General features: G+C 37.6%; 1 protein-coding gene across 2 annotated transcripts in view; it reads right to left on the bottom strand.

Annotated features, from left to right (window-relative positions):
* The window catches only part of SPAG16 (sperm associated antigen 16), a 1,249,495-nt gene that overhangs the window by 1,203,903 nt on the left and 22,420 nt on the right, over positions 1-23,172 (bottom strand). For both annotated transcript variants that reach the window (XM_036756892.1, XM_036756890.1), the window contains exon 5: positions 18,484-18,621. In XM_036756892.1, coding sequence (XP_036612787.1) covers positions 18,484-18,621 — 138 coding nt within the window. The remainder of the gene's footprint in view (positions 1-18,483; positions 18,622-23,172) is intronic.

Genomic DNA, 23,172 nt, shown 5'->3' on the forward strand with positions numbered 1-23,172 from the left:
TTCAATCATTAAAATGTGTATTTATTGAGAGCATACAAGGTTATAATAGGTTAGGTATAAGTCCATTCCCTACAATATGGAAATATTGCTTTAATTAAAAGATAAATCCTGTTACTTGCTCTAATAATTGAGGTTAGATCCATTAGTAGTAAAGATTTATAGCTTCACAGGAAGATAGAACTTAACCGTCATTAATATTAAATAACTTCCTCTCCTCATATTTAAGGGAACAATCTTACCAAAAGGAAAAATAGCAGAAGAAATTGTGAACACTCTTTCCTTTATTTCTTTCCAGAGCATGAATAATGCTTTCTCTACTAGGTCTCTCAAAACTACCCACAGGAAAAACAATATAAAACCCAGCTATCTCATAGAGTAGAGTTGTAGTGAGAGAAGCACTTTGCAAAGCTTAAAGTGCTATATAAATGTGAGCTATTATTATAATAGAATGCTAGTAACAGAAAATATGAATGTTATGCATTTTCAAATGTAACTAGCATTTATATATAATAGTGTTCAAAGGCTTACTTATATTTAATTTGATGCTCATAACAGCTGTGTGAGATCAGTACTACTATCTGCTTTTTAAACTTCAGAAAACTGAGACTCAGAGAGATAATAAAGTGACTTTGTGTGGTCACACAGCTGGAAGCTCCAGAGGCAGATATCTCAAATCAAAGTATCTCCTAATTCTAAGGTCCAGCCATCTCTAAATTACACTATCCTGTCTCTCATGTGCCAATTCATCACCCATGAGTATCTCTTCTACAACAATCTTATGACCCTACACAGGAGACTCCAGAAATAGTAAAAAAAAAAATCCTGAAGACCAGCACCAGCCCTATGATAATAAAGCATGGAAAAGCCTCACCCCTGGGAATGGACAGGTCTGGGAAGTTTCGGCAGATGACAATAGCAAGGGCAATTTACTCAAGAAGCATTTGGCAATGAGAATGCCAATCAGTCTGTGTTCATCCAGGAAAGCCTGAATTAGGGCCTCAAGTTCCTGATGTCTTCACTGAGCCCATGTCAGAGAAGTGAATATTTTTAGCCTGGTGGAAAATTCATGGGTCAAGAGTTCCTAAGGCCCAGAGGAGTTGTACACTAGCTGCCCTGCAGAAGATGACTACCACTAGGATCATCCTATAGCTAAAAAACTAAGGAAAGCCAGGACCTCCATAGTCAAAGATCTAGAGAGGTGGGGAACCTGTGGCCTTCTAGATCTTTGGATGCAGCCTTTTGACTGAACCCAAGCTTTACAAAACAAATCCTTTTGTTAAGAGGATTGGTTCTTGTGAAGTTTGGATTCAGTCAAAGGGCCGCACTTAAGGATCTAGTGGGCCACATGTGGCTTCGAGACCACAGGTTCACCACCCTTGCAGCAGACCTTATGAGATAGACAAAATAGGTCTGAAGTAAAAGGAAAACATGTTATATGTTCCCACAATGCTGTATTTACTTTCTACAGGAAGTATGAATGTAAAATGTTTTAAGTGTTCCATACTTGTTCACGTATACCTAACAAATTTTAAGTCATAAGTATTTTCTGTGGTAAAGTAAATAAATGGATACCCATTTTGCACAATGAATATCATTTCTAAATAGGAATGACAGACACTTCAATAAGACCCTAGACATCAGCCACACTAAGCTCTGTTTAGAAGTGCTCCCACTTACTCTGAGCCAGGGGTAGTAAGACAGAGACACAAAGGCTGACTTTCCCACCCCCAGAATGAATCTGGTTCTATGTGGGACCAGAGCAGCACCCATGAGGTACAATCAAACAAAAATACATAGTGGCTGACTATTATACTATTAGTGGAAAGGTGAACTAGTCCAACCACTGTAAAAAGCAATTTGGAATTATATCATAAAAGTGACTCAAATATGCATACCCCCAAAGAAGCCAAAGATAAAAACACAAATCCCTATGTATTTCAAAAAGTCATCCATTCTAGCAATATGAAATGTTCTCAAAGTGATATTCTGCCCTCTAACAGGATAATCCCTTGTACAGGGTAACTAGATAAACTAGGTTTTACTGACTAGTCACTGGAAATGCATAGAATTATATTTATTCTTGTCAAATGTGTGACATAATAGAAAAAGCACTCCTTAGACATGGGATAAGGGGAACTGGCTTTTAATCTTATTTCTGCTACTTGGAATTTGTATGATATGATGCTACAGGAGCTATGCTTTTGTGGAGTGAATGGCAAATGAAACTGCTGGGGCTGTTACAGAGGAGCAGCTGGGCTACTGGGCTGCCATATCCATGCACTGCTGAGAAAAAAGTCATACCATGGCCAGTCTTGGAGCCTTTTCCTCTCCTTCCTGTTGCCAACATCACCTAGATCTTCTTTCCTCTTTTCTTGGGCAGTTCCACTCAGAAACAGGTAAACTGAGCTGGTCCTTTAAAGGATGGCCATTTGGCTTCTTTGCTACCAGAAATGTAAGAGACCTGGTAGGGGGATGGTGGCCGGTGGCCAGAGAGTAATGCCTGAGTGAGGGCTACCCATAGGAAACTTTTTTTTTCCTAAGTTACTGATGTGGTAGCTATGGAGACAAATGGAAACATCATTTATACCTTCTTAACTGTGAAAGGTTTTTTTTTTAATTTACTATTAGTAAAGTTGTTTTAATTGTATTTTATTATCCCTGAATGCCTCAGTGTATTTCAAACTCTAAACCTAGCTTAAATCTGATCTAGAATATTTGGCACAGTCCACAGGGATTATTTTGTAATGGTTCTGTATTTAAGTTCTAGTTTTAAGTGTGGAAAAGGTGTTGTCAAAAAAAAGTCTGAGGTGATTGGATGGCCTGAGACAGACCATCAGGGTTAAAACCCCACCTTTTACAAGAAGTCTTTCCTACTTTCCCTTAATGCTAGTGATTATCTTTCATTTCTCCTATACATATTTTGTACATAACTGTTTGCATGTTGCCTCCAATATTATAACTGTGAACTCTCTACAAACAGGGTCTATTTTTTGCCTTTTTGTTTTGTCTCCCCAGTACTTAGCACAGTGCTTTGTATATGTTCCTTGACTTGTCTAATATCCTGTAGCTGCAGAATTGTTTGAGATACATTTAAGAGTCCTTTCAGTTGGATATAGAGAAAGTTCCCATTCACCCTGTGGAATTAATGAGATAAATGCTGGAGAAGCGTAACAGGGAAATTTTAAAATATTACCTGACTCTTATTGACAGCTCTGGAAAAGCTGTATTGCCAAGGCAAAGAGAGTGAAAGTCCTTGTGTATTGGGCAATTGGAGACAGAAGTTAAGGAACTTTTGTCCTTTAGAGACAATGCCTTGAAGGCAGATGAAAGATGAAACAAGTGAAAAGAAAAAATCCTAATGAAGGTGGGGACTGATAGACTAAAAGGCAAAGGTAAGATCCCTTCCTCACTTTCTCTAGAAGATATGTTAAACCTAGTCAAGATTAGTACTATAAAGGAGGAAACGAGGAGCAAGGTTAATCCTAAGTGAGAACTATAGCATTTGGTAAGAGAGCCTTGGGCTCACCTATTAATATTTTCACCAAGATATAACTTCAATGGGGGAAGCAGAGTGAAAGCATCAGAGTGTGAGCAGACTATCAATATCAAGGAACTTGGGTGGTTGAGAAGAAATCTAAGTAGTAACCAAGTGATATAATAATAATACTTATGTGGTGCTTACTATGTGACCATGTACTAAGCACTTTGCAATTATTATCTCATTAGATCCCCATAACAACCTGGGAAGTAGGTGCTATTCCTATCCCCATCTTTACAGTTGAGGAAACTGAGCCCAACAGAAGTTAAATGACTTACCCAGGGTTACACATCTAGTAAGGATCTAAGGCTGGATTTGAACTCAGGCCTTCCCTGACTCCAGACTCAGTACTCTGTGCACTATGGTGCCACCAACAGTGGCTAATGAGGTTACAGGCTAATGGGAAAAATGTAAAGTATTTGTCAATTGCAGGGTTTTATTGCCTGGGAAAGCTTAGAGATCTCAATTTGCTTTTACAAAGTCAGTTGAATCAATGGGAGGCTTCATAGAGATTACCTTTCGTTCTTTTTAGGTGGACAAAAGAGTTCTGTAGACCTCATAAAGATCAATCTCTTCTATAGTTCGTAGTAAAGGAAAGCAAGGGAGAAGGAAATTTTTAAAGAGAAGAGTTCAGCAAATTGGATTTATGTCTCTTTCCCCAAATCCCCACAACTTGTGACCAGCCTTCTTTAAGTATAATTAGAGCCTGCTTTTGGAGCATAGCCCTAACTGGGCTTTAGTTACCAGCCTTCCTGATATACCAGTATGAAGGTCTGTGCAGATCAACTGTCCACACAGGAACAGTCCATGCAAAGAGGGCTGTCCACACTTAAGCATGGTGAAAGGCATGACAGTAGGAAATACAATGCCTGCTGCCATGTTGAATGGGCAGAGTGTGGCACATTGTTTTGGCCGTGGCTCCTGAAATATAGCATACGCAAGATAAAGGAGTGGGGAGCCTGTGGCCTCGAGGCCACATGTGGCACTCTAGGTCCTCAGTGTGGCCCTTTCACTGAATCTAAACTTCACAGTACAAGAGGCCACATGTGGCTTAGAGGCTGCAGGTTCCCTATCCCTGCTGAGAAGATAATGACTAAGGATTTTAGCAAAATTTTATCAGCACATCAAGGAATAGGGCAATAAGGTTCCTACTGTCCTGCCAACATTTAGGCAATTCCTAGAAGTCACTATTTCATCTGATCATTCCCCCACCCCGATATTGGTTGTTCAGAGTTATTCAATATCCAGATTTGAGTGAATATTAGAATGAACCCTCATAGGGTACCAAACCAGATTCCCCTAAAACTCACACTTTTGACTGTAGGACTAGTAAGGGACAAGAGACCATATGTAAGTCTCTGTGCCTCGGAAAGTGGGAAGGGATTCCAAACATCTAAGAATTATTATTATTATCATACCAGGAAAACCTCAATGGCTTCACAGGAGGAATCTCAATTTCTATTAGAAGTTGTGGGGATAAGACCAACAAGGGAAAAAGAACCCTTGCTCAGGCAGAGATTGGTAGAAGACATCCTGTTGAGGCCTCAATTGTGGCACCTGATTGGGGAAGTGCAGGCATGGGTATTATGAGATCCTGGGAGTCATGACCTATACAACTGCTGAGGGCCAACAAGAAGTCCTTGAAAGTGCCTAAACCATTCTATGTATTTAACATTAAATAACACTGGATTCCAAAGGGTGGCAGATGAAAGACGTTCTCCCTATAATGCTGATAAAAGAGGTTAGAGTACTTTGTTACACAAAATCTCTTTATAATAACTCTATGTAGTCAGTAAATAACACATATATAACTTGGCTATGAACAACAGACAGAAGCTTATCTAGGTTGTTATGCTGATTTCTATGGCCGTTTTTTGACCTTGACCATGAATGTGGTGTATTCGAGGGCTGGACTTACTGATGTGAGGAATATCTTCTCCATCCCAATGGCTATGACTAGTCAGGAACTGTTTGCCTTTACTTGGGAAGGAGTACTTTCACTTTCTCATGATTATCAGAATTTTCTTTTATAGTCACTTCCTCACAGCAATGATACCCACCCATTATACTAACGATGAACTAGACTAGATGAGGCAATGGTAGAAGAAGCCCTAGACTGATGACTTGTGAGAAACAAGTAGGAGATGAACTCTAAGATTTTGCCCACTACATTTAAATTGGGGTGAATATACTTGTTGGGAAGAACTCAAATGATTCCAAACATAGCCTGACACAAGTTACTGACTTACCCCTACCAACTCTGGATTGGGAACCAATTTTCTCCACCTGAGTATTTCAATGGTCCTCATGTACCAAGTTACTAAAGTATACATTTTTGAGTGGTTACTGTAACAAACTATAGTCTTAGAAAATCTAGAGCAGGCTAACCAGCAGTCTCATCCCCTCACAAGATCCAGGATGAATGGAGCCTTTGGCAGGCAGATATGGTGACCAGATTAAATGACCATGAGGCTTCTGGAGCACTAAGCACCCTGAAGCAGCCCCCTCACTATAGTACTTGTAAAACGGTTGCTTGCCCTGTTCTTGAATCCCAGTTGTTACTGAACTAAGAATACAAGGTCATATCATTACCTTTCCTCCAGAATTATCCATTATGATATACACAATAGCTCTTACAACAAAGATGGGTAAGGCACAGAAGGCTTCCATCCTTAAATGAAAACAGCATATCCAAGATTGCACTTGCCTGGGTCCTTCAGGTATTAGTGTTCTTCATGAACAGGTGTATTGCTAATGTGTTGTTAATGCAATGGGAAGATCCTCCCATCCATTAAGAGGCCCATGTGACCTGCTTCAGGCACTTGGACGCCTGAGTCGCATGAGCCTGTGGTTGGAGGATCTTGTTGAACAGGTGGAGCAGGAAGGGCGGAGCAGAGCTGAGAGGAAGTGAGACAGAGCAGTCAGAGCTGGGAGAGAGAGGAGACACAGGGCAGCAGCGAGCCTGAGTGAGAGAGGGAGTGCTTTTGCCCCTGTTGGTGGGAAGGCCCGATGGAGGGAAGGCTTGCGGATGGCGGTGCCCCCTGCACTGATAATGGGTATAGATAGAATTCTTTGTGGCTATGATGGATTTGGCTTTCTGGTGTTTGAATAAATGTTTTGGTTTCGCCTTCAATGGAGAGAGTCTGTCACATTTCGCGATTTAAAACAACGCCGGCATATTCCTAGCAGCCGTTGCTGCTGTGGGTATCACATTGGCGCTACAACAGGTTATGATGTTGCTAGAGCCTAAGACCTCTATTCCCAGCACCAATATTTTGCCTCCTCTGTTAGTTCAATGGGCCACTATCTATAAGGATCAAGTTCTTGAGGAACACTGTTTTTCTTGATTTATGGATGGTTCTTTCTGTTATCAGACATAGATACAAATGAACTTTGGTAGGCATTAATCTAGCAACTGGAGACACTCTGAGGGATGAAGGTCCTGGGAAGTCCTGCTAGTGGGCTAAGCTTCTGAACTCTACGCCCGGTACGTAAAAACGCCTTAAGGGATGGAGAAAACAAGATTTTATTTATACGATTCCTGAGGAGTGCCTATGAGTTTGGCTGAATGGCCTGATGCCTGGAAAAAACAGAATCTTATACTTAAAGATGCTTTGAAGTGAAGACCCATTGAGATATTCTGATGATAGCCATTGCATAGTTGCTTATAGTGCATCAGACACATAATATACCCTATGCTGAAATTTTAGAGTTAGGTTGATTCTCTTATGAAAACAGTAGAGATTGGGGACTAGATCCTTCATCAAACAAATGATGAGTAGACATTTATTAATCACATACACAGTGCCAGGCATTGTAATGGACTCTGGGGATAAAAATACAACGAATGAAACAATCCCTCCTCCCAAGAAGTTTACATTCTAACAGGAAACGGTAAATAGAAAATACATATAAAAAGCTATGGTTCAGTGGGCATAGAACCATACGATCCCCTTATCCAAGGATGATGCAAATCGTTACGCTCAATGCCAATAAGAACATCTGCTTTCAGAGAACCAGTATGACAAGATGGCAGGATTTTCAGCTTACTGCTGACTGGATGATTATGCTCTCTTCCTCCTTAATAGGGCATAATTTACACGATTTAGCTCAGTTTTAGCTCTGTTCCTACATGGCCTTGGTTCCTCTAAGTTCACCTCAAAAAGTGACATTGTTTCCAGCTGAGTCCTCTGCTGGACCAGGGTATCACTGGTCATTCTTGAAGATCATGGCTTGTTCCTTTGGGCACTGATGCTGTGCTGAATTCAAAGGCCAGCCTAGATAACAACTTCCACATTCTGACAGCCTTTGAAATTCCCAGTTACAGACTCCCCTCCAAACTTCTAGAATGGAAAAGAATAAACAAAAAGGCCAAGTGGACCTTGTTTCTCAGGAGCCACAGGCCATAAAGGGGGAAGCAGGTGCTGAATCATCTCACACCACACGCCAAGACTAAAGAAGTCACCTGTCTCCCCGAGATTCAAATGTAGCATGTAGTGCCATGCTTCTTTTGTGTGATCAGCAAGTAGGGCTCTGTGGGTCTTCACAGACAAGAAGCAGCCATGTTGCTTTGCCCACACACTAAAGACAGTGATGTCATGCTCAGATCCCTGCTGTGGCTGTTGCCAGTCTTCCTCCCTTTCCTTTTGCCTCTCCTCCCTTGCTTTCCCACCCCAATCAGTGCCTTACACAATGGACAGTGACTCCAGCAGCAGGCGAACTAGACTGACTCTTTAAGGGGCAGAAGGTTTTGACACCTGAAGTATAAAGGGGCGAACCAAGAGAGAAATTAAGTCAAAAGTTACACTTATGTTCCTGACCTGGTGACTGTGGAGTCAAAAAGGGGCAACATTTTACATATACTTAAAACTTTGGAAGTTGTGTTCTTTTAGTGTCTTGCCATTAGTAAAGTTGGTTTTTATAATATTTTGTGTTACATGAGTGCCTCACTGCATTTTAATCCCAAATCTGAGTCAGTGGCCTGGCCCAAAATTAAGACTTAGGAATCTCTCTGTGCCTTAGTTTTCTCATCTCCAAAATAAAGGAATGTACAAATTCTAAATTACCTTCCTGTTCTAAATATATAATCCTACAATCTAGTCAAAGGGATTAGGCAGCAATTTGATGATTTAATCTAAGTTATCTTTCTGCCATGATAATGATTAAATAGAAGCATTTAAAAGACTTGTTGATGCACTGGCAGTCAGTTCCCAAGACCCAGCCCACTCCCATCATTCTGGCTGAAAATCTCTAAATATAATGACAACGATGCTGAAATTATCTTTATGGAACAAACTAAACATCAGTTAAGACCATCAAATCAAAGGTTGCAAGCAACAGTGAAATACTTCTTCCTGCCCCACTGAAGATTAACTCATTGTAATGCTCTTCCAATTCCCTGAAGAATAAAAACCAAGCTCCTCCTAACTTTCACCACCATCAATAGACAGCATTTATCAAGTTCATAAGATGTGCCAGGCACTGTGCTAGATGCCAGCAATATAATGACAAAAATGAAATCATTCTAACTCTCAAAAAGCTTACATTCAATTAGGGAAAACAATCTGTGTGTGTCACACACACATATGCGGATTATATGCAGAATAAACAAGATCAATACAAGTTAGTTTATGGAGGGAAGAGCCTAGCACTCATTGTTTGGGGGGTGGAGGAGAGGAAGTTTGGCTTATAACTGTGATTTCACCCACCCAGAGAGCTCCCTGGTGAGCAAATTCTCTCTATCAGTGCCTATGTATCACTATTCTGAAACTTTATGGTCTAAGAGAGCTGCCTAGGGCACTGAGAATGTAATTGATTTGCCCAAGATCACACAGACAGTATGTGTTCAAGGTAGGGCTTTAGTCAAAAACAAAGTAATTCCAAGGCAGCACAGGGCAGCTTGGTGATACAGTGGATAGAGTGCTGGGCTTGGAGTCAGGAAGACTCCTCTTCATGGGTTAAAATCTGGCTTCAGACACTAGCTGTGTGGCCCTGGAAAAGTCATTTAACTCAGTTTCCTCATGTGTGAAATGAGCTAGTGAAGGAAGTGGCAAACCATTCCAGTATCTTCATCAAGAAAATCCCAGAGAGTGTCACAAAGAGTAGGACAACTGAAAAAAAGACCCAACAACAAAGTAATTTCTAAATTATTTGAGATAGCTTTGGTTTTGGATATTATTAACAATTTCAAATACAAAGTTTTTCTCTTTTACATAATACTTTAGAAAACTATAAATCAAGCAAATTTGAATAGGATGCCATTTTTTTATTTAGACTGGTTTGAAACAATCCTGGTACCTTTAGAATATTTATCTAAAAGAATGCCTCATCATAAATCATCTCAACTTCCTTAATTTTTTCTAAATGAAAGCTAAAACCCCATTTTTTTTCTTTTCATCAAGGATGAAAAAGAATCTATTGGTTCCCTTGATTGTGAAATTTCTAGAATTCAGGAAGATTCTAATAAAAGATAAGGACTATCAATCATATGGCCATTTGCTTAATTTGAAATCTGAGATCTCATCAATATGAGCACTGCCTCTCATAGTGTAGAAAACAATCCATCTTACTGACTCATCCTGTGTAACATTCATCCACATCCTCCCATAAATCCTCTGAAGGGGATATACCCAATAGTCCTCTGGATCTTTTGACATTGCCTGGTTAGTTTGATCTTATTACATGACAGGACTGCCTCCTAGGTTTCTTTCATTTCTCCTGCACAATTAAAACAACAAAAACAGCTGACATTTATATTTTTTTGAAATTTTCCAGTGTTTTACATATATTGTCTTATCTGATAATTGCACAGTTTTAATGGATCATATATAATAGCCTATACAAATCACCATGTGCTTCTTCACTGCCCTTTGAGTAACTTACAAATTAATTCTTTGGAAACTGCAGTACTGCATGACTAAAAACCACACAGCATCACCAGAAAAATACTGCTAGGCCTTTAAGGAAGAAGCTGAAGGCTATAAAGCTATGTTCACTATAACATGGGGCATATAGCCATTATACTTAATGAATTTCCTCCTTATATTTTGAGGGAACAAAATGATACTTGGTTTTCTCATTTTTACCAACTATACACAATATTTTTATGTTTCTGAGAAATTTCTAAGAAATAATGTAAGTAAAAAACAAAAAATTACCAAAATCCAGTGAAAAGTAAAGGATACTCATCTAGAATAAGAATTTCAAATAACAGTACAAGCTGCACTGAATCCATTTTCCTACCACTGACTACTCTGGACTCCAGATTTCTTGCTACAACAAAGTAGCATGGATAATTGTTTTGTTACAGAGCCTGTCTCAGAAGGTATTTTCTTTGCCCTATATTCTCATCCTTGTCAAAGCAGCAGACAACCAAAATTAATTATGCAAATAATCTTTCATAATCTTTGGGGGTAGAGGTCCCTAAAAATGAAACATTACCTTCAAGCATAGGTTTGAGATTTGACCAAATTGCAGATTAACATGATGCAGCATTTGGCATCACTCTGGAGCCCTGAAGCTGTTTAACAACCAGTACTTTAGAGCATTACAAAAACAAGCCCCTTGGATTTTGGACAATTCAAATTACAGATAGCATGTAAATATGCAAATATGAAAAAATTACCACAGAAAACACTTAATACACAGAACACATGTTCTAAGGCATGTACCCCAACTCCCACTGCCACTGGTGAGTCAGATCCTCAGCATTTGGTTACTACATTCCTTCAGTGCTCCAGGGGTGCCCCTGAAGAGTTTATCAGTTGAGATCATAGTTGAGATACATTTTAGTCAGCCCTGAGTAGCTTTTAGTAAGAGGTATTTGTTAAGGTAGCACTAGTAAGAACAGTCAGTACAAAACAAGGTCCCAAAAGTCTGAGACATATTCTCCCACAAGTACCAAGTTCAGGAGAAAGTGGCCTCAGGCTCAGAGAGGTCTGGTCAAAAAGGTAACTCACAACTACAGATTGCTGGAATTCCTTTTCTCCCCTTTGGACTCAGAAGTTCCCCTTAGACCTGGTGTAGTCTCTTTGCCAGATGCATTGTGGGTCTCACTGTAAACACTGCCATCAGCTGATCCAGAGATCCCATTAAGAAGCTGAGAAGTCTGATATCTCCAGACTTTTCCAGCTTATAAGGTCTGTCTCTAAGCAAAGAGAGGGGATAGGGAAGGAAATCTAAGCCAAGGCCAAAGTTGATATCTCTACTCCCCCTCTTTCCTAAGCAGGTCTTCCTGAGAATTTGTTTCCTTGAATTCCAAGCTTTCTCTGACCTCTGGAATGATTAATCCTGAATGAGCTTTGATAATTTATTACCAAACCCTAATGCATGACCAAGTAGGATCTTGAATTTTGCTTCAAACACTAAGAGGCAAGAAGTGAATCAGAGATAGGTATAAATTTAAACCAAGGAAGAGAACCCACTGCCTGTTAAAAATTTTCCTAAACTGGGGGTTCAAGCAATTGGGATTTATCTTCTTGTCTAAAATTAAAGTCTGTAAATAAGTAAAGGAGGAAACCAGTTAAGAAGCCATTATATTTCCAACAGGCCTAAAACCAACTAATTATTTTAACAGCATATTACAATGGGAAATGCTTTTCCTCTAACAGAAGACGGATGCTTTTTAATTTTAAGTTTTCCACAGCAGTTTATCTATGCTTTATGAAATGTTTAAGGTATTTTTGACTTCCTTCATTTTATAATCATTCTATTACCATTCTGTCCTAAAATAAATGTATTTGAAAGAGACAAAAAAATTAGCAAGACTCAACAAAAGACCAACCTAACAAAGTTTGAAGAGGATTATCATTGACTTTTTTTCAATGATAGTAATTCAAGATAACCATTTATTAGGGTGTATTGGGGATTCAATCAGCATCAGCAAGAGTATCCACACTGATGAAATTATTATAGGTCTCTATAGTATTAAAGCAAACACAGACTCAAAGATTGTTAGAATTAAAAGGAATTTTAGAAATTTTCTAGTCCCCAAACATTATTTTACAGATGAGGAATCTGAGGTCCAGACAGGTCAAGTGATTTGTTTATGATCACATAGCTAAGTTCATAGATCTAAAGGATTCCAAAGGAACTAAAACGGAAAGGGACTATAGCTACTTACAATACAACTCCCTCTCATTTTACAAATGAGGAAACTGAGACCTAGAAGAGCTAAAATTGCCTTTATTCCTTTATTCCAGTCTCAGGAAAAGGTGACCCTTTTATTCACCCCAGCCAACTCCTCTACAGGTACACTTGAGCCATGCTCTCATCTTCTCCAGGAAATTGCACCTACAGTCATCTTCCTTCCTCCCACAATCTACAACTTCTCCCAAACTAAGAAGATTTTCCCCGCTAAATGCAAAATCTCCTAGTCTTTCTCATCCTGGGGGAGAAAAAAAACCTTCATTAGACCTTATTATCCTTTCAACTTACCCTTTATTTCTCCTCTTTTAACAGTTCAACACAGATAAAAACTGTCTACACCTATTTACCTTCATTTCCTTTACATTAAATCATTTCTCAATCCTTTATAATATGGCTTTCAATCACTAAAGTGAAATTTGTCCATTCAAAGTTAAAAATGATCTTTTAAAAATTGCTTTTATTAAATTTACTTTTTATCCTGAAATAAACACAAGAAAAGAGAATTGCCTCATACACAGCAGAACACAATGAGGATTACTATATGAAACTATAAATCTTCATTTCAAACCCTTAGCTTTAAAATAAATATATATATATACATATAATGTACATGTATGTATAAAATTATACACATTACTTTCAAAACTGTCCTGCTTGTAGGTGCTGCCTTGAAAACTTCCTTCTGTGCATTTTGAAAAAATGTTCAATGGCCCTTTTTAGCATCATTATTGCTAATTCTGCTGCCTCGCCCCCCCCACCTCACTCTGCCTCCACCAAGAAAAAGGAAAAAAAATATTGTAAAACTTAAGCACGACCAAGCAAAAGGAATCTAAACAGTGGCATGCCTCTGCACCTTGTGTCTATGGCAGGAGGTGAGGAACATGCTTCACCATCAGTCCTCTGGAGACATGGCTGGTCTTGCTTTGATCTGACTTCTTTTCTTTATATAGTTGTTGTCCTAGTATGAGTTGTTCTGGTTCTGCTCACTTCACTCAGCATCAATGCATACTAAGGACACTCTGAGAGCGTAATAATATCTCATTATATTTACACATTACAATTCCTTCAGCCACTCCCCAACTGTCCAAGGTATAGCTTAGTTTTTAGTTTTGTTTTCATTTTGTTTGGCTTTTTCTTTTCTTTTCTCCCTGTTAATTCCCCCTACAAGACTAGAAGGCTTGTTTTGCTTACAACTATTCCTTGCCTCATAGTATCCTCTCTTAACCCCACCCATCTCCACTTGATTCCCTGTTAAGCTTGATTTCTTTCTACACTAAATTATTCCTCCTTTGTTTCAGGTGAAGTTCACTTGATGCCCACTCTTCCACCCTTTCTCCTTCTTGTTTGCAGAGTTTTCTCACACATCCCAATGATGAGAAATAGCAAAGTTCCATCCCACCCCCCCTACCCCCAATTTCTCCTTTCTACACTAGCACATGCTTTCCCTTCTTTCTGCTCTCCAAACTCTCAGATCAACCCTGTCAGTCCAAAAGGTTCTCTCTTTTTCTTTTTTAACCCATTTAACACCCTTTGAATACATGAAAGTTCTGAACCCTTGTTTCTTCTCCCCCACCAGAATATTAACACCACATCATTATACAGCTCCTTTCCATTCATCAAATAAATTTACCTTTTTAGCTTTCTCTGGACTCTTGTATTTATATTTCAAAATTCCAATTCACCTGTTTTCTTTTCATTACAAATGTTTGAAAGTCTTCAATTCCATTAAAGATGCTTTCCTTTTCCTTTTAGATTATACTCAGCATTGCAAGGGGTAAGTTGTTATTGGTTGTGTCTCTCTTCTGTCGTTCGGAATATTGTATTTCACCACTCCTCATTTTCAGCAGAAGCTGCCAGGTCTTTAGTGATCCTGACTACAATCCCTTGGTACTAGAATTCCTTCTTCTGGATTCTTGCAATATTTATGCTTGTGATGTGAGAGCTCTGGATTTTAGCTATAACATTCTCAAGATTTCTCCTTTTGGGGTTCCTTTTTGGAGGGAATTGGTGGACTCTTTCATTCTTTGTTTTGCCCTCTAGTGCTAACAGATCTGTGCAGCTTTCATTCGTACTTTCTTGAAATAGTCTATTTAGGCTTTTTACTGTAGTTGTCAGATTTCAGGTTTTTTAATATCTGATTTATCACATTTTCTTTTATTTTTCAATCTTTTGATTTTTTTCTATGTGTCTTACTTTCTCTTTTAGTCACTTACTGGTATTTAATCTAGTCTAGTTTGCATGGATTCCATTTTTTGGAATCAGTTTCCCATTTTCTCTCTGAGTTACTTGTCCTAATTTTTTCTCCAAGAGCTTTTATTTGATTTTTATCTTTTGCTTTATTTCTTCTAGATATTCATGTAGTCCTTACGAAAAATGTCTTTTTCCAATTGAGTCTCTGCTTGCAATTGTTATGGAATTAGTATTTTCAACAATTTTTAATGCTGGTTAGTATTGTCTTTCATTTACTCTTCTCTCCAGTTTTAGCTCTGAATTGGAACTTTGTGTCAGGGTTAGGCTCTTCCCCATCCTGTGCTTTTAGGTGGGTAGGTGGTGTGGTCAGCCCTGCTTGCCTTTGTCTTGGGTCTAGTCTCTGCCTCCTAGATTCACCCCTCACCCCAAGATCTTTGAGGGTAAGGGCACTAGATCTTTAGGGCCTTCTCTAAGGTTCAGTACAAAGTGTTAGGAATCTCAGACCCCCTGGGCCTCAGTTCTGTTCTAAGTACTGCAGCTCAAAGTTAGTAGGCACTCAACTAGTTGCTGCCCACTGCCCCTCCTCTAGGGCTCTCTTAGGGGATCTCTCTAGTCTTGCTAGGGGCAGCTAGATGGTATGGTGGATAGAGTACCAAGCCTGGCATCAGGAATATCTGAATTTGAATTTGGTCTCAGACACTTACTCACTAGCTGTGTGACCCTAGGCAAGTCACTTCCCCTTTCTGATTCAGTTCCTCATCTGTAAACTGGGGAAACACTGGAAAAGGAAATGAGAAATCATTCCAGCATTTTTGCAAAGAAAACCCCGGACATAGTCCAGTCCACAGGGTCAAAAAGATTCGGACAAGACTGAAAAACTGAACAACTACTACTCTTGCTGTTTCCATAGAAACAGTCTTGAAGGCCCATGACCATATCTGGTTACACTTGAACTTGTTTTGTTTGAGGGTCTTCTGTTTTTACTGTGCATGGGCTGAGTCTGGGGTGGAAGATCTCACTATAGAGTGTCACTGCATTTATTGATCATTACTTAGCATGGAACAAACTTCAGGGTTTTACATGAGTAAGTCTGTGGAAGCTAGGCCGCCCGACATCCATTCAGACAGCCATCTTGACACCAATGATCTCTTACACATGCCAAATATGTTGCTCCTTTCTCAATTATCCTTCTCAAATTTTTTGCAGTATTTTATATTGTTGACTGCCATTTCCTCCTGGATACTCTCTTTTTCCTGGGTTTTTATGATACTGTCTTCTCTCAGCTCTTCTCCTGAAAATTCCTTTTCTGCCTCTATTGCTGGTTCATCACTCATATCATTCTCCCTAATCTTGGTTGTTCCGCAAGGTTCTGTCCTGGGTACTTGTCTCCTTTCCCTCTATATGAAAGGTTCTTAACTTGGGGCCCATAAATTTGTTTTAAAATATTTTGATAATCATATTTCAATGTATTTGGTTTCCCTTTGTAGGGGTCCATAGGCTTTATCAGACTATCAAAGCGGTCCATGACACAAAGAAATATTTAAAACCCCTGTTATGCTATCTCACTAGCTCCCAAGAGTTAAATTATCATGTCTACGTAGACAATTCCCAGAATCTACGTATCCTACCTTAGTCTCCCTTCTGCATTCTAGTCATCAGCTTCCTGGTGGACATCTCAAATTGGATGAGCTGTACAGGCATCACAAACTCAAACTCTCATCTCAAACTCATACTTTCCCCAAGACACACTCTTTGGAACTATCCTATTTCCTTCGAAAGTACTGCCATGCTTCCAATCACCCAAGATGAAAACCTTGGCATTATCCTTGACTCTTCATTCTGCCTTGCCCAACTTAACCAATCAATGGCCACATCTGTTTCTACCTGTACAATACCTCTAACATCCTTTCCTCCAGATAGGATCATGGAGAGTTGGACACAACTGAAAAATGTCAACAACAACTCTTCCTAGGAAGAATATCTCCAACTTGAAAAAATGTTGTCAAACTTTTTCAATAATTTTGCTTCATCAACTAGCCCTCTCCTATGCTATACCATGCATTTCATTCTGGATTACAGATCTAATGCAAGGATAACCAAAATTTTTTTACCAATCTGGCATGCTTAAAATTCTATAAAATAACAGTTTAGTTAAAATGAATGATACCAATGAAAGTAATAATTGTAAGTTATAATTTGAAACATTAGTAAACAAAAATGTAAGAGCCAGACTCTCATATAATTATTTATTTGAATGATACCTGATTTAATCATGGTTGTTTTTAACATGCAATTAACAATTTACAAGAGAAATGGTTTATCATTTTGATTACAGATATTAGCTATAATATTCAACTTAGCAACAATGATTATTTAATGTCACTGTGGCAAAACTCTTTTCATGGAGAGAATACATCTATGCAAAAAGAAAAATTAGCAAACATAAGCAATAGTGGAAGGGAAATCAGGTTGTTAGAACACTACACTGGGCACCATTCTATGAAAAATATGCCATCAAGCACCCAGTACATTCATTAACAACAAAAATTCAGAATAAACACAAAAGCAGATGCTGTAATTTACTTTAAAAAACTTACTGAAAACAGAGGACTGTAGTTTTAGTAACATTTCACTCTTACACATCCATGTGTGATTATAGCCATAGCCGGTACAGAACTCATGAACTATAGAAATCAGGTATAGCAGATGCATAACAAGTTGAATAGATGACTATGACACTTAGTTTTTGACCTGCAGCAATATACTGAATAGAACCAGATTGTAAATGTTTCCTCATCCCTACAATTTTCTCTCTTGACACAGAATAAGGTTTTACAAAGTCTTATAAAGCCTCTAATCTGTACATACCACTTTTATCTTGTATCTCTACTGCCCAACATTATGCCTCCTGCAGAGCAGGCTTTAATAAACTGTTTGCTGAATTAAATTAAATTGAAAACAAAAGTTATAGAAATATTCTCCCTTTGGGATTTAAATGTGACTGATAGGAATTGATTCAGTAATCAATTAACAAACTGACCCAAAATGCTGGTTGCACACACATTTCTAATCCCACAGTCCTCCCCATCTACTTGGTTACATGTATTTGGTCCCATGCTGCTTCAGTTTTATGACTGCACACACACCAGAAAGTACAGAAGACACACAATTCCTTTAAGAGTGTTTCAAAACCTAAAATTTTCTTAGAAGGTTAAATCTTCCTTCTCCTTATTATTGTTTCTATTCTCTGGGAGCAGTGCAAAAAATAGCTAATCAGGATTATCTTCTAGGAGGAAAACCCCAAAGCGTAAAATATTGCAAACCTTTTCAATAATTTTGTTTCATGAACCAACCCTCTCTTCTGCTATCCCATGCATTTGATTCTGGATCACAGAGTTGCAACTGTGATGACACACATAATGTTTTGATATTCAACCAGGAGTTAGTCACTGTATTTAATTAAACTCTGACCTCAACTGAATATAATTTAGTTTTACAGATAGATGTAAAACTTACTTACAGTAAACCTTTTCTCCATGTGGTAACCTCTATTAGTTAGTTTATTCATTCCAATATAAAATAAGATCACCATATATAAATTAACATACTCAGCTGCATCCTTATAGTGCTTTAAATCCTTCTTCAAAGTTTTGTTCTCACTGTCCAAAAGCATATTCTGAGTATAGACATCTGGAACAAATCTAACATCTGGAGGTTTAAATGAACCCTTCTGAATTAATTCATACCTAGAACAATATAAAATAAAAACATTATATCGTTTCATTCTACTAACTTAAATCATACTTATAATAAAAAGAGTATGTTATTCAGCTGGTATGGATTACATTCATGATTTACTTATTACCCATAAATATTTCATATACTAAAAAAGTTATGGAAGTATTTAATGCTATCATGATGATCATTGTCCTCATGACTACTGTCATCGGGTAGCCCACCCTGTATTAATATCTCAAATTATTTTATGAGATTTAAAATAATTGGCATACCAAATTATTTATTTACCAATTTATATAATATCTATCAGAAACAAACAATGTTTGCATGAGGTATTTCAAGAAAAACATACATATCATATTGCAATCATGTCATATATTTTCAGGAAATTATGAGATATTCAAATGAAAGAAAATGAGAAGAGATGAATAGAGAGGCTAGAGATTCTTATAAAATTTGATTCTACTGGTTAAAGCATTACAGGGTGGTTTAAACCAGCATCCTGTTGGGTGTGGAAAAACTGGTTTGCAAATTACTTTATAATCCCATTCAGTAGTTTTGGTGAATGGTGTGACACACATACATTACAACTAAATTACTAAGGTTATTTATTTAACTTTTAAATAAAACCATTAAACTACTGAGTAGAAATCCAAGATATATGGTAAACACAGCAGCAGAATTACAACTTTGGAATAACTTTAACAATAGGTATTGGGTTATAGAATATCAACATTTCTATCTGCCAAAAGCAAGACCTTTACACTATATTGTAAAATTTTTTGTTACCACCAGGAAGAAGAATAGAGATAGTCTATCAGAAAGAGATAAAGCATAGTTATCTCCCTGTGGAATGAATTTATGCTTCTGAAGGGAGGGGGGAAACAGGAATTTACAGTAAAGAGAGGCAAAGATGAGCTATTGGTGCTTCTGAATTTGTTCTATCATTCTATGGACACGAGGGGGATGATTGAAAAGGGATCTCCAAAGCAGTGACTTAGTGCAGCAAGGCTAGCCCAAGGTTCCCGTTAGATTCATCCTAGCATCTAGCCCTACCATAAGCCTCAACTAGAGGAAAATGGCACAGTGTGGCCCCTGAGGTTAAGCTTGGTCAGCCCTTGTTCATTCTAAGGAAGCAGCTTCCTGACCCTTGAATCATTTAAGATTTCACCCAAGGATAGGCTGAATGCTCAGAGGCAAAGGTGATTTCTCTGGGCCAAGATACTTCTTTCAAAGGTCATTTACCCTTTCAAAAGGGCATCTTTGCTACAGAGGTCACTAACTTTATTTTTGGAATGTCTAATTTTTCCTTTTGATTTTTTGACTATTCATATTTTTATTTGTGATTTTAAAACTCTAATAACACTTCCATACAGATGCTGTCAAAATAATCTTTGTAAGACACAAGACTCATCCAAATGGCTCACTTGTTCAAAAGACTTTCAGTGGCTCCATACTGCCTCTAAGATAAAATAAAATAAAATCTCTTCTGCCAGCCATTAAAGAACCTGGCTTCAATATATCTTTCCAGCCTTATTGCGTATTGCTTCCCTTTATTACAGTCTACATTCCAGCCAAAACAGGCAACTTAGCTGTTTCCCTCTCCTGACATTCCAATTCCCACTTTAGTGCACAAATTGTTTCCAATGCCTAGAACATATGCCTTCATGTCTGCCCAGCAGAATCCATCCTTTCTTCAAGGCTAAACTCATGTGTTACCTCCTGTGTGAAGCCTTCCTTGAAGCCCTGAGTTAGTAATTCTCTCTCTCTGCTCAAATAATCTTGGGTTTAATTTACTTGTCTGTTTATATTGGATTCCTCTCCCCTCCTCCAGTGGATTATAAACTCCTTGAGGGAAGGACCAATTTTGTTTTCTGTCTTTGCACCCCCATCACCTTACACATTGTAGGTACTCAAAGATAGTTGGCAAACTGAACTCATATATAAGTTGTATATCTATTTCACTTGATGAAGTTCTTCAAAAAATGTCATTTCATCCTATTTTCTTCTTCATGTATTTTGATCCCACACTCAACTCAGTAGAGGAAATATAAGACCCATTGTCAATAAGGTGCAATTCTGAACTTCTGAAGGTATGACTAAACAAATCATACAACCTCAAGATAAAATTTTAAACACTTTATTTACTCTGAGAATATGAGTGGAAGGGGAAGTTAGAGCCTTATTTCTCAGGGATTCTTCACATCCCAATGGAAGGAAAGATTCTGCCAGCTTTCCTGGCAGGTTTTGACTGCCTGCCAGGGGTCTAACTGAAGTGTTTCTTCTGTTTTAAATTGGTTTTGTTAAAAAAAAAAAAGATTACCTCTTCTTATAACTACACTATAAGAGCAAGATAAGAAATCTTTGTTTTTATTATTATAACATTTTGAAATACCAGAGTCCCATTATAAAGCTGGTGACAATAATGATTTAACCTGAACTGTTAAAAAAACAAAACAAAAAACCTACAGAAGTGAAGATGCTTTAAAGGAATTTGCTGATGTTACATAATGCTACAATTCACTTTCTAAAAATATTCTATAAATATAGTTATAACTTATTTTAGTGATGTGTTAATTTATTAATCTAAAATATAAAATCTAAAAAGAATACTTGATAAATTCAAAGAAATTTTTAAAGCATAAACAAAAATTTTTCTTTAAATCATTTTCATATTTATGGCTAAGAATTAAAACTCATCCTCCAATAGACCCTCAAATCTGTCTTTTCCTAACAATGAAGAATTTTATAATAACCATCTTTTGATACATTTATATTAAAAAAACAATTTAAATCAATGAGCAAAAATATTTTCCTGTGTATTTTTAAAATAATCTCATAAGGACATCTAGAGAAACTTATAGGACCTGGCACCAGGAAGAACCTTAGGAAAGATCTAGTTCAATATACTCATTTTACAGATGAGTAACCTGAGAACATCACTTAACCTCTCATGGCTTCTGACTTAATTTTTAAAAAAAAAGTTTATACTGGGTCTCTGTGGTCCTTTCTAGTTCTAACATAAAATAATTATATGAATACCAGAAAAGTTAAATAATTTATGTAAGATACACTTAGATTAAGTAGCCCAGCTGGGATTCAAAGCCAGGTGCTCTGATCCCAAACCCAGAGCTCTTTCTAATACACCACACTACCACTCTGAATAGCAATTACTCCCACAGAGGTCCCATTTTTAATAGAAAACTCTAATATATCCCCCATCAAACTTGCTCTCTTTTCTATGATATTATGTACATGGAGGTAGGGGTGGGGCAGGAGAAGATACAAAAATAATATTTTTACCCTCAAGGAGCTTAAACTCTAGTTAGGGAGAGATGATATGCAAAATACATATGCATATATCACAAACCAAGTTCTGTGAGAGATCTAATAAAGAAGATAATACTCCTAGCTGAGGAGAATAAGTCATAGAGAAGGGGGCTCTTAAGATAAGCAAGCTGCAAGGAAACATTCCTGGCATAAGGAATAGCATGAACAAAATTATAAAGGTAGGTGGGAAACTACAAGGGGAGAATTCAGGAAATAGCACCTAGTCCACTTTGGCAGAAACCAAAACAAGATGTTAATAAAACACTATTAGTGTAATATTTGTGGCCTATTCAATTCGCTAATTCACAAAGTCAGGGCTGTCCAACCTTAAGTTTTTATTGAAACAACAGACAATATATTTTGATTTGCCATTTTAGTGAGAGCTCTGCAGTACCTAGGCTTCGGTTACTAAAGCAATTATGTAAATTTCTATTCCTGCAGGCAGGCTGTATAAATCATACTTCAGGCAGCGTGCAGCCCGTGGGCCACATTTTGGACATGCACTAAGTGCATCATCTTAATTAATGGCTCAGCTTCATCTTAGTGGCAGTAAGTCAATGAAATGAGGAAAAATGCAGCCCCACCCAAATCACATGTCAGCTGAATTATCAGGTAATAAAAGCTACTCCATATAATAAAACAAGCATTTAGGACAATGCCACCTCACCTTATATGTGTATATACATCCTGTTAATCATTCTTCTTTCAATAATATGCTAAGACTACAAAAGATCATGTTTAAATATCAATTTCATATTCCTCTAGGGAATTTATCAGATGCTAAACTGTGACTGGTAGTATTCTTTCCAAAGGAGAAATAAGAGATGATGGTGGCTAGATTTTACAACCATTAAACTATTAAAAGGAAGCCCCTGAATTTTGATGTGACTTCCAAAAATAATTGTCTAATTTGAAATATAAGTATTACAGAAAGTCCTGTAATCAATCATTTAAGTAAGGTCCCATAAGCCAGTAACGCTGATGATACAAAGTCTAACACAGGGAAAACTGTAGAATTAAATTTATGAAGGAGAATTTTTTAAAACAGCTTTCTATTCCAAAACTCCTCTACTTTTAAAAAATATATATACTTTTATACATGCCTTAAAAATAATATTAAATTTCCAAAGCAATGCAGTTATTGCTTGAATGACTTCAAATGTGAGGGTATAGGCACTAAATACACTCAATATTTTGAAAAGCTATTGAAATATATTGAATATCGAATA

The sequence above is a fragment of the Trichosurus vulpecula genome, chromosome 4, assembly GCF_011100635.1.
Source record: "Trichosurus vulpecula isolate mTriVul1 chromosome 4, mTriVul1.pri, whole genome shotgun sequence".
NCBI lineage: Eukaryota > Metazoa > Chordata > Mammalia > Diprotodontia > Phalangeridae > Trichosurus > Trichosurus vulpecula.